This window comes from Diabrotica virgifera, chromosome 3, assembly GCF_917563875.1.
Source record: "Diabrotica virgifera virgifera chromosome 3, PGI_DIABVI_V3a".
Taxonomy (NCBI): Eukaryota; Metazoa; Arthropoda; class Insecta; order Coleoptera; family Chrysomelidae; genus Diabrotica; species Diabrotica virgifera.
Genome location: NC_065445.1, coordinates 245,040,522 through 245,053,148, shown reverse-complemented (window position 1 = coordinate 245,053,148; position 12,627 = coordinate 245,040,522). Strand labels below are relative to the sequence as shown.

General features: G+C 30.6%; 3 protein-coding genes across 3 annotated transcripts in view; all 3 read right to left on the bottom strand.

The window, feature by feature from the left end:
• Positions 1–12,627, bottom strand: part of LOC114328687 (leucine-rich repeat-containing protein 47) — a 50,220-nt gene that overhangs the window by 2,947 nt on the left and 34,646 nt on the right. Inside the window, exon 5 of the mRNA XM_050647293.1 lies at positions 11,904–12,173. Coding sequence (XP_050503250.1) covers positions 11,904–12,173 — 270 coding nt within the window. The remainder of the gene's footprint in view (positions 1–11,903; positions 12,174–12,627) is intronic.
• Positions 5,482–6,045, bottom strand: LOC114328688 (uncharacterized). Its single transcript, XM_028277614.2, has 2 exons — positions 5,931–6,045; positions 5,482–5,812 (listed from the first exon to the last, which is right to left on the bottom strand). Exons 1-2 carry the CDS (start codon positions 6,011–6,013, stop codon positions 5,500–5,502), a joined length of 396 nt encoding a protein of 131 aa, XP_028133415.2. The 5' UTR covers positions 6,014–6,045; the 3' UTR covers positions 5,482–5,499.
• Positions 9,920–10,579, bottom strand: LOC114328691 (uncharacterized). The gene is made up of 2 exons (XM_028277618.2): positions 10,463–10,579; positions 9,920–10,343 (listed from the first exon to the last, which is right to left on the bottom strand). The coding sequence occupies exons 1-2, from the start codon at positions 10,543–10,545 to the stop codon at positions 10,001–10,003; spliced, it is 426 nt and encodes a 141-aa protein (XP_028133419.2). The 5' UTR covers positions 10,546–10,579; the 3' UTR covers positions 9,920–10,000.

Here is a 12,627-nt window from a genome sequence, read left to right as displayed (position 1 = left end):
ACAATTGCTTAAGGGCATAGTGGATGCAACTTATTCATTCCTTCTACATGCTTTATGATAGTCTATTGACTGCCTATATACATACTTAGTAGCTGTATACACTTCCATGGGAACTCGTGTTTCAATGATTATATCAGCCCTACATAGCACCTAATACCTTCTTCCCACGGTTTGCGATTCTACGGATCATCACGCACAGCTAGCGTTACCAGGTGTCCCGATTTTCGCGAGACGTCCCGATTTTCAAGGGTCTGGGGACACGTACCGATTTGTACCTGATCGAGACACTAAATGTCCCAATAAATTTCACCAACGAAAACCAATTTCAGCATGACTTGCAATGAAACAAAGCACCCCAAAATGGCAACATCGAATGAAAAATATAATTTTAATAAAAAATAAATAATTTACTTATGTCCAGTTGCACCAACAAATAAACGATTGATTTGGATTGCCGTTTATTTTAGAATATAACTGTAAAAAAACTGTCCAATTAGAGACATAAATTTTAACGATTCTCACAAAAAATATAATTTTAACCTTTTTCGAAAGAAAAGAAAAGTATTCGGTTATTATATTTGATGGTAAAAAATTTAATATTTTTCGGGAGAATCGTTAAAATTTCTGTTTTTAATTGACAGTTTTTTGACAATTATTATATTTTAAAATAAAAGGCCAATCTCCAAATCAAAAAATCAATAATTTATTTCTTGATGCAACTGGACATTAATCTACGATTTTGTTTTGTAATTTCGTCTGATTATTATTATTATTATGTAGGATTAAATACAGATTATACGCTGTGAGCTCGTACGTAGAGGGGATATTTACAAATTCGCGAACGCCAGTAGTGACAAGTTTGTAAACGTTTTCCGGAAATTTGACATAAATGTCAAAGTGATTAATTTAAAATTAAAATTAAAAACATTAATTATAAACAATATTAGTTGGTCAAAGCTGTGGTATATATTTTTACCTTAAATATACTTACGTTTTAAATACTGAATTTAAGTTTTTTTAATGTTCCGTAATATCTAATTATAAATAATCTATTATAATCTTAGCGCCATCTACACGATCATTGTCAAAGTATCCGAAGTAAGAAATTGATATTTTATCAATAGAACGTCAAAATGATTAGAAAAATCTTAAAAAAATCGATTACAATTTAATTACTTTTTTGCGTTGTAAATATTAAGCGATAACAATTAAATGATAAATTTAAAAATTACCGGTAAAAGTTGAATTAGTAACCGCTAGGAGCGACACCAGCGAAGCTCAGAGCGTATAGAAACACCATGTAGTCCAGTAAATGAACGCGAAATGCGGTGATACCGTGTAATTTTCAGGGTAAACTCCGAATTGCATGAAAATTTGGACTAAGGTTCTACCTTAATATTTACTTCAAAGTTGAACTTGTGCCGTAGGTTACTTTTAATCGGTTGGTGACAATCATCCCTAGTCGGGGGTGAAAAACCGTGCGTTTAATATAAGTCCGGAAATGGATAAATTCTAAGCAACTTTAGTTCTATAGAATTTTTTAACTTAGTTAATACTTTTCGAGTTATTTGCGATTGAAAATGTTTCTTTTTTGACAAAAAATTACGTTTTCACGCAGTTTTTCACAAATAACTCAAAAAATAGGTAAGTATTTGATTGAAAAAAAAATATTCTTACCAAAAATTTAGTATATAAAAAAATGAAAAAAATTATGAATTCGTAAAGTCCATAGACCCAACAAAAGCAAAGTTGTAGCTCATGAAAAATACGTTCTTATTCGTAAAATTCAAAATCAAATATTTCAACGTGAAATAACCAAAACATGAAGCACTTTTCGGGAAAAACCCATTAAAAGTTTTTTTTTTAAGTGTTTAATAAAGCTTTATTTTTATGTATTAAAAAGTTTTTAGCATCAAAACTAAACGAGTTCTGCTCAAAATCAAGTTGACCCCTTTTTTTGGTAAAAAAAAGTAATGAAAATGGCTTTACAAACAATTTAGTTTAATTATGTATTTTTAATATGATCTGTAAGTTTCACAGGTTTGAAGGGCTTATTTTTGAAATAGTCATAGTTGAAATGGCCTGAACGAGTCACTAATCACGAGTGTATGCAAAACATGAACAGCCATATCTTAACCAATGTTTGTCTTACAGAAAAACAAATTGAAACTCATATTTATAAAAGCAAAACCTACATTTTTTACTCGAGATTTTTCGTATCACTAATACTTTTTTAGTTATTTTGAAAAAAGGGCATTTTTCCAATATTTTAGAAAAAAAATTTTTTACTATAAAACCAATAATTTTTTTTCAAAAATAAGCACTTTCAACCAGTAAACTTTGCAGATCGCATAAACAATACACATATAAAGTAAATGGTAAAGCAGTAACGATTAATTTTATTTAAGGGAGATTTTCACGATTTTTTTTTTTTTACAAAAAAAAGGGGATTTTTTTACAAAAAAAAAGGGGCCAACTTTATTTTGAGCGTAACTCGCTTAGTTTTAATGCTAGAGACTTATATACACAATACACATATAAAGTAAATGGTAAAGCAGTAACGATTAATTTTATTTAGGGGGAGATTTTCACGATTTTTTTTACAAAAAAAGGGGATTTTTTTTACAAAAAAATGGGGCTAACTTTATTTTGAGCGTAACTCGCTTAGTTTTAATGCTAGAGACTTATATAAAACAAAAATCAAGATTTTTTTTAAACACTTTAAATAATTTTAATAAGTGCTTCCCGAAAATTGCATCATTTTGTGATTATTTCGCGTTGAAATATTCGATTTGGAATTTGACGAATAAGAACGTATTTTTGATGAGTTACAACTTCGCTTTTACTGGTTTTATAGACTTTCTGAACACACAATTTTTTTTTTATTTTTTTATAAGCTACGATTATATAACGAGCTACGATTATATTTCTGCTACGAATATTTTTTTCGATAAAATACTTACTTCTTGAGTTATTTGCGAAAAACCGCCTGAATAGGTGGTTTTATTATCTAAAAATAAAATTTTCAATAAAAAATTACTCGAAAAGTGTTGACTTAGTTAAAAAATTCTATAGAACAAAAATTGTTTAGAATTAGTCAATTTATCGATTTTGGGACTTATTTTAAACGCGCCTTTTTTCACCCCCGAGAAGGGATAACTCACCCCCAAGTAAAAGCAACCAACGGTACAAGTTCAACTATGAAGAAAACGGTAAGTAGACCCTAAAACCAAATTTTGATGCAATTCGGAGTTGACCCTGAAAATTACACTCCAATACGGTCATTTACTGGGCTATTTACTGGGTCATTTATTTGTCCCGATCTACAACCCTAAATCCCGATTTGTTTTACCTTATGTACCGATTTAAAACAAATCGAGCCTGGCAACACTACGACCACGGACGGCAACGCACCGCAGACGGAGCTCTTCCCATAGTCCGTGACAGTCTGTATAGGTCCGTCTGTGTAGTGTTTGATTTAACCATTTAACTCGCTTCTTTTTTAATCTAAACAGTACTATCCTTCAATTGATTCTTTATACGGTACCATGCATCGTATATATCGTTCCTGTTCTTATGCTTTTGCGTTGTAGAATTTCATAAAGTCGGTTCATCTTGATACAGATTTAAAAAATCAAAAATAAGCCCATACCGCACCTTTGATCTTCCCGACTCTCGACGGATAGCACGCACCAGCAGACACTTCCCACGGGGCGTTGGTGCTCCTCTTGGTTTAAAAACAGACCATAGTTTTGTCAAAGTTCATTATAATATAACAAGGGTGGCCAAGATCCTTGATAGTCCGAGCCACTTTCCAAAATTTGAAATTTTTCGCGAGCCGCAATTAAACAATTATTTAAAAAGTGTAAAAAAGGTATTAAAGTTTTCTCTCAGTGTTTTGGATTTCACGAATTTTACAGTGAAACAAAATAGTTCACATCGTCGCGGTCGTTTCAAATATGCAAATAATTCTACAAGCAGCCTTTACTAATTCAGGATTCGTCGATTCTTCATAATCGTTCCAGCTTTTTATGGGACGGCCTACTGATCTTCTACCGTCTCTCAAAAAACACTGTCTTAAGATTATGTCTTCCTCTGATCTTACCACATGACCTGCCCATCTTATCTTAGCTTTTATAATATGTCTGACGATTATTTCAGTACATACACAGTCACCAATTCCGCATTGCAACGCTTTCTCCACTTTCCTGTTAATTCATCTCTTTGAGGCAAAATATCATTCAGGAATGAGAACCTTCTTTTCAAATACCAGCAATTCATTTATATCCTGCTGATGTTTTACTTCCATATGTAACAATTGGACGAATAATTGGCATGTACATTCTTAATTTAGATTTTTTTAGCAGCTTTTTGATCTTAATAGCAGATCTTAATAATGATGGTAGGGAGTAGTATAATGCTCTATTACTATCCTTGCTGATACCTCTTTTTATTTGTGGTTGTCTTCTTTGATGATATTTAAACTCTTGCATTACTTCGAAGTTATGGTAATTAATAGTTATGTTATGCCTAAGTCTTGGTCTTGGATTTTTGGCTACTAACATTATTTCGTCTTCTCTTTATTTATTCGAAAGCTCAAACTACTTGTTTCTTCCTCGAGTTTTGAAAACACACCTCTCACGTCTCTTGTAGAATGAGGGACTGCATGTAGATCATCACCAATAGTTTTGATCCTCGATTCGCAAATCCTCCTGTCAGCTCAGATGATATTTTACTTATTACAAATTCTAATACCAAATTGAATAGCAACAGTGATAAGGGGTATCCTTGTTGTATCAGTCCTGCGATGTTACCTTAGTCTTTTATATTTGTTGGCAGTAATTTAAGACATTTTGAAACACAAAAATTAAAAGAAATTCAGGTACATTTTTGAGAGCCACAGATTATCCTTCAAAGATCCACATGTGGCTCGCGAGCCACAGTTTGGCCACCCCTGTAATATAATGTAATAGCACAAAGTTTGTGATGTTTCGCGTATACACCTCTTTTTATACTATCGCTATTTTATTATGTGCTCTCATCCTTTCTACATGTCTAAATGTTACTATGTACAAGTCTAAATTTACTCTGAATTTATATTAGAGCAAGATGTTGATGTTACAATTTTGAGCTCATTTAGTAACTTCTAATTTTGATCCCGTTTTGTATGTTACTTTGGACAAAAATGTTAATACAATCATTGTATATATTGCTTCCATATAAATGATTAATTTAAAAATATGATAAAAGGCAATACAATCAATATATTTTAAAAATTATTATTTTTAAAATTTGTTCCAAAATTATTTGTATCTTATTTTATTTTTAAAAATGTTTTTGTGAAAAAATAGTCACAGAACAAACATGTTTTTACAAAAGTAAACGAAATGTAATAAACTTTTATTTAAAAAAATATTTATTATAAAATTTTTACAAATATTACAAACTAAACTTAAATTCTACAATTAAAAGCTTTCTTAACAGTCGATAGACTTCTTTTTATTCTCTTTTAAAGTTTTTCTTTTTATTCTCTGCTTTCATCGGTTTTTTCTTAAGGACCTCCAAACTGTGTCTTAAATTTACTGATTTCTTCGTGATCTTCTTGGAAACGTTAGCTGCAAATACTCTTTTGGCATCCTTTCTGGAAATAGTTATTGATTTTGCAGGATTCCGGAAAATTTCTTCGGCCTGGCGTCTTTCAATCTCTAAAGCATCCCGGAGATTATTTCTCAACACGCTGTCACCAAAACAAATACTCTTGAATCTAGGATCTGATCTGGCAGTTGCCAATAAAGACAATGGATCCAACAATCTGAAATATAAAAAAATATATCAGTATACAAATTAAAAAAATAAATATCGTAAAAAAATAAATATTGTAAAAAAATAAATATTAAAAAAATAAATATAAGACATTAATAAACACTTACCTTAAAATATTAGACCACATTTCCACGGGAAGCGCCATCAACTGGAAGCAGGATGCAGCGATCACTGGCAACAAACGGAACATTTCGAACACTACGTAACAATAGCACTTAATCACTTCAAAGTACAAACTGAACTGACTACAGTGCGCAGATACCGCTGTTATATACGCTAGTTTGCGCGGCAAATCATTTGCATAAAACGCGCGCCGTCTGTAACGCCACGTCAGCCATAAAGCCGACAGCATCAACAAAAATGCGCGCTCAGTGTAACGAAAATTAAACAGGACCAATATTACAACCGAATAAAATTGGTAATCATCAATACGCTCATTATGCTATTCCATAATGCTGCAACACTTGTAAGTAACTATTATTTTTAAATTAATAAATTTTTAGACATTTTTTTTATTTTGATTTTTTGCCTTTTTACTATTTTTTAAATTTTCAGTAAATTTGTATGTTCTTATATAAAAGGTCGCAAAATTTTGTTTAGTCTGGATCGTTCAAAACTCTAGAACAATCCCTGAGTAAATGTAAATGTGTACGGAACAAAAATAACTAAAGTTAAATTCAAGTACGTGGACAACTGGATCGATAAGAATCTACTCTGTTTCAAATGTAAGAATCAGTATGTAGTCCAGGGTAATAAGGATTTTCTCGGGACACTCAAAGATTCAGGTAGCTGACTACTTTTTTAGTTATTGTAGACCTATAGGAAGAAAACCTACCTGTTTTCTGCCTAGACTTCGCGTTCGTTTTTTAATTATTAACAATTTAGTGCAAAAATCGCGATTTTTTCGATTTTTCGCACTCCATTTGAAAACTAAATAGTTGACATAAAATTACAAAATTCAGTTTTTTAGAACATTGAAAAACCTTCAAAATGCCGATTTTTTAAAGTCAAAAAGTTAATTTGTTGCTGCGCAAACTGCAAAATAAGTGAAAATCGTTATTTGTTAATAACTTGTACTAAAACTACCTTAGAACTTTAGTGTTTAACCCAAAGTTGGATATTGGGGTACTTAAACAAACTCTTAAAATTTGAGACCGATCCATTAATTAGTTTAAGAGTTATTCTATTTGTTTATCCCAGAGACCTTTATTTTGCAATAAGATAAGACAGAAAATAATGAAGATATAGCAATTCTGAGTATGCCAAATGAAAGTAGAAGAGTGAAAGTATCAAAATGTATTAAAAAGAGATAAAAAATAAAAATCAAAATGTATTAAAAAGAGATAAAAAATCCTAATGCCAAATTTTTAAAATTTTGTAGAGTCTAAACATTTAAATGTTGTCCGTAGAAACAATCGTTTTATATATGTAATAATGAAAACCTGGTATGTAAAAGTCTAAAAGGCTATTTATAAAGAAATAGAAGAATAATAAATATTCTGACACAAAATTGACATAAATCTTGTTCCGTCAATTTTAAAATCTAATTTAATATTTTCTTACATATTTGTTAATTTTTTTCGTTTAAACTTGTTAATGTATTATTTGTTATTGTTAATTTAAAGATTAGAATGTTAAAGACTTATAAAACCGATTTTCTTTAAGGTATGTAAATATTTTGTCATAATTGTATTCAAAATTAATAAATTTTGTTCTTTAAGGAGAAAAAACGGTGTTTAGTCTATGTCCCGAGTTTCCAGAGTTTCTACATTATATATATTCGAAAAGATAGTATTTTAACACGAATTTTCAAATAAAAAAATTTAGCCTGGGCTCATTTGGGACAAAGTTAGCCATATGTTTTTTTTTTAATTCACAGCTAATTTGTTTATAATAATTAAGGAATCTCATTAATGCCATCTAAAAGAATGGGATTTGTATTTTTTCTTAAAAAAATTGCACAAACATTATACCTTCACAGCACCCTCTACGATTTTTCAAAAATGTAGTGCAAACGATTACTAGGGGGAACCTACAAATCCAGCGAGTTAAAATACCGAAAAAGCAATTTCAAAAAAATATAGTTTGCTGTATCTCCGGATCAACTCAATGGATTTTGATCTTTCTTTTTTTAATTGGTATGTAATTTTTACGTACATTACAAATATGCAATTTGTTTATAAATTTATTAATTAATGAACAGTATAATTTGTTTAAACAATTCTTGAAAAAATATTTTTTTTACAAAAATCTATTTTTTTAATCATAGTATCATTAATGATCACAGAAAAAGTTTAAGTACACTTTAATAAATAAATGATTTTTATTAGTTAATTATTTATTGAAAATAATTTATTTATTAAAGTATACCTTAACTTTTTCTATGATTAATAGGGATAGTATAATTAAAATCATGGATTTTTGGGAAAAAATTATTTTTTCAAAAATTGTTTAAACAAATTAGACTGTTTATTAATTAATGAATGTCTAGACAAATTGCATATTTGTAATGCACAGAAAAATTACATACAACTTAAAAAAAGAACGATCAAAATATATTCAGTAGATCCCGAGATATAGAAAATGATAGTAGTGTTGCTTTTTTTAGTTTTTGAACTCGTGCATTTGTCGGCTCCTAGCTCCCCCCTCACTTACCACGACTAGTCACCAATTGAACTACATTTTTAAAAATTCGTGTAAAATACTAGCTTTTCTAATATGTAAAATGACTTTTTCTATGGACAATATTTAAAGTTATTCTAAATGTTTTTAAACTACAAAATTTCACAAATTTGGTAATAGAATTTCTGACTATATTAGATAATTTTTTATCGTTTTTTAGTACATTTTGATAGTATCAGCTTTTTACTTTCATTTGGCATACGCAGAATTGCCCTATCTTCATTATGTTCTGTCTTATGTTATTGCAAAATAAAGGTCTCTGGGATAAACAATTAGAATAACTCTTAAACTAATTAATGGATCGGTCTCAAATTTTGAGGGTTTGCTAAGTACACCAATACCCAACTTCGCGTGAAACACTAAAGTTCTAAGGTGGTTTTAATAAGTTATTAACAACTAACGATTTTCACTTATTTTACAGTTTGCGTAACAACAAATTAACTTTTTAACTTTCAAAAATGGGCATTTTGAAGGTTTTTTAATGTTCTAAAAAATTTAATTTTGTAATTTTATGGTAACTATTTAGCTTTTGAAAAGGGTGCAAAAGATCGAAAAAATCGCGATTTTTGCACTAAATTGTTAATAATTAAAAACGGACGCGAACTATAGGCAGGAAACAGGTTGGTTTTCATCCTTTACGTATACAATAACTAAAAAAGTAGCCAGCTACCTGGATCTTTGAGTGTCCCGAACATGGTCTATTTCTAGCTTATTACCCTGGAGTAATGGTCGCATATTGCAAGTGGGTTTGCCGTTCTGTAAATTATCATAAATAAATCCTCCTTTTATTATTTCACAGCAGTTAACACCGACAATCCTCTAGAAGTGCCTGCAAATACTACCTTTCACGGCCGCTGCAGTGAAGAACGGCAACATTGTCAAGAGAATTATCATTTAGTTAGCATAGGGCTATCCTTGTACACTACATCGCATGTTCGAAATACGCTGTAAAATCCGACTTAAAAGAGCTCGGATTGAAATAGTCAGATGAAACATTTTAAAAATATACATAGCCTCCTAAGCGATAGATCGCTCGATATACAAATAAGAAACAAGTTCGTAAAGTATTATATTCCACACTTTTGTATGGGGCAGTTAAAGCATGGACGTTAAAAGCAGCCTGAATAGACCATCTTGTATGTTACTTTGGACAAAAATGTTAATAACATAATCATTGTATATATTGCTTCCATATAATAGTATACATTATTAATTTAAAAATATGATAAAAGGCAATACAGTTACCATATTTTAATAATTATTATTTTTAAAATTTGTTTGTATTATTTGTATCTTACTTTATTCTTAAAAATGTTTTTGTGAAAAAATAGTCCACGAACAAACACGTTTTTACAAAAGTAAACGAAATGTTATAAATATTTATTTAAAAAATACTTATACAATTTTTACGAACTAAGTAAACGAACTAAGATAAAAATTTATTTCAAAAAACACTTATTATAAAATTTATTTTTTACCAAAAATATTTCTAACCTTAAATTCTACAATTAAAAACTTTTTTAACAGTCGATAGACATTGGTTTTTCTTTTTATTCTCTGCTTTCATCGGTTTTTTCTTAAGGATCTCCAAAATGTGTCTTAAATTTACTGATTTCTTCGTGATCTTCTTGGAAACGTTAGCTGCAAATACTCTTTTGGCATCCTCTCTGGAAATAGTTATTGATTTTGCAGGATTCTGGATAATTTCTTCGGTCTGGCGTCTTTCAATCTCTAACGCATCCCGGAGATTATTTCTCAACACGCTGTCACCAAAACAAATACTCTTGAATCTAGGATCCGATCTGGCAGTTGCCAATAAAGACAATGGATCCAACAATCTGGAATATAAAAAAATATATCAGTATACAAATTAAAAAAATTAATATCGTAAAAAAATAAATATTATAAAAAAATAAATATTAAAAAAAATAAATATAAGACATTAATAAACACTTACCTTAAAATAGTAGACCACATTTCCACGGGAAGCGCCGTCAACTGGAAGCAGGATGCAGCGATCACTGGCAACAAACGGAACATTTCGAACACAACGTAACAATAACACTTAATCACTTCAAAGTACAAACTGAACTGACTACAGTGCGCAGATACCGCTGTTATATACGCTAGTTTGCGCGGCAAATCATTTGCCTAAAACGCGCGCAGTCTGTAACACCACGTCAGCCATAAAGCCGACAACATCAACAAAAATGCGCGCTCAGTGTAACGCCAATAAAACAGAGAATCAATATTACAACCGAATAAAAGTTATTATCAATACGCTCATTATGCTATTCCATAATGCTGCAACACTCGTAAGTAAATATTATTTTTTAAATTAATAAATTTTTAGAAATTTTTTTTATTTTTACTATTTTTTAAATTTCCAGTTTTGTATGTTCTATATAAAAGGGGGCACAAATTTTTGTTTAGTCTGGATCGCTCAAAACTCTAGAACAGGCCCTGAGTAAACGTAAATGTATATGGAACAGAAATAACTAAAATGAAATTCAAGTACGTGGACAACTGGATCGATAAGAATCTACTCTCCGTTTCACATGTCAGAATCAGTATGGTCGTATATTGCAAGCGGGTTTGCCATTCTATAAATTATCATAAATAAATCCTCCTTTGTATCCCGAATAAAGTACGTGCCTCCTAGTGGCGAGATATGGGCAACTTTAAAATATTAAATAGCAACCTCCACTTTTTATTACAGATTCGGAGCCGTCACGAAAAATTAAGCAACATTTATTCGAAACATTTTTTAGAATTGTTAATAGATGGCGCTTTAATTGGAAAACTACGATTTATTAGCGCCATCTATCAGAAATTTTAAAAAATGTTTCGAATAAATGTTGCTTAATTTTGTATGGCGAATCCGAATCTGCAATAAAAAGTGGGGGTTGCTATTTAAGATTTTAAAGTTGGATTTTAACCCCCCTCCAGGGGTTGGGTTGGAGGGTCATGTTTTGTGTTATTCGATAGGTTTTCGAAAAAGATTAAAAATCTGTTTTTTGGTTTTTTATTTGGAAGTGTATTTCGTGAGATATTAGACCGTTTCTATAATTTACCTATGGTATCAGGATAAATCGTTTTTCCCTATTATAGCGCCATCTATTCACAGTTCAAAAAAATGTCTTGAATAAAAGTTGCCTACTTTTACGTAAAGAATCCAAATTTGCAAGAAAAACTGGGGGTTTCCATTTGAGATTTTAAAGTTACCCCCCACCCCACCTCCAGGGGGTGTAGTAGGGATTGGTGTTTGGTGTCATTGGATAGATTTTTGAAATAATTGAACAAGAATTTTTCAGTTTTTTGATCCGATGTTTAGTTCGCGAATTATTCGACCGTTCCGCTACTTTTGGGATACCCTATAATATAATAAAAGTACATACCTTAGAAATATCTGAATTCGTAATAGGTGGAAATGATATGACTTCCTTATTCGCATTTATGACACATGGATATTGCGGTTTTCCTTCAATCAGGTATAAAAATTTGTGAATTCCACTATATGTGCTCCTCTTCTTTTCCTTCCTTAAATTATTGGCTTCCGTTTGAAGTTTTGTAAATAGCTCAGCACCACTCATTACGGTCGCTCTGTTTAAAGGTTTAATCATCAGTTCAGAAGGTTGAGAGGTTGAGTAGATTAAATCTCCTGGAGGCTAAAAAACAAGAAATATTTTTGAAGCTATACTTCTTTAGGCGCGACTGAGAGTAAAATTTCATAATCTGCGCGCATGCGCACACATACAGTATGACGTTTAGTTGCTAAAATATTTCTATAATAGTTATGTATAAATATATCAGTACAAGAAAAGGTGTGAAAAGAATATATTAGTTTTTTTAGTAAATATATTTATTATAATTTTTGTGTCTTTGGATTTGTCTTCCTCAGGAGTAATTATTAAATTAATTAATTAATTATTAAAACATTGTATTGTATATTTATTCACCTTGTCTGTTTGTTACCGTGAATTGTCATTAGGTACGTCCGAACCGATACAGACACAGTCCTCGTAGCGTATTTGGTATAGCATTTAGTCGAGGCATTGAAGGATTGAAGTGTCGATTTTTCGAATGTTTTGTATAAATGTACCTATTTACGAATCTTTCTTC

Coding starts and splice junctions, on each gene's coding strand:
- LOC114328691 (XM_028277618.2), bottom strand. CDS start 10,545: ATGTTCCGTTTGTTGCCAGTGATCGCTGCATCCTGCTTCCAGTTGACG. Junction 10,344..10,462: donor ATGTGGTCTACTATTTTAAG/GTAAGTGTTTAT, acceptor TTTATATTCCAG/ATTGTTGGATCCATTGTCTT.
- LOC114328688 (XM_028277614.2), bottom strand. CDS start 6,013: ATGTTCCGTTTGTTGCCAGTGATCGCTGCATCCTGCTTCCAGTTGATG. Junction 5,813..5,930: donor ATGTGGTCTAATATTTTAAG/GTAAGTGTTTAT, acceptor TTTATATTTCAG/ATTGTTGGATCCATTGTCTT.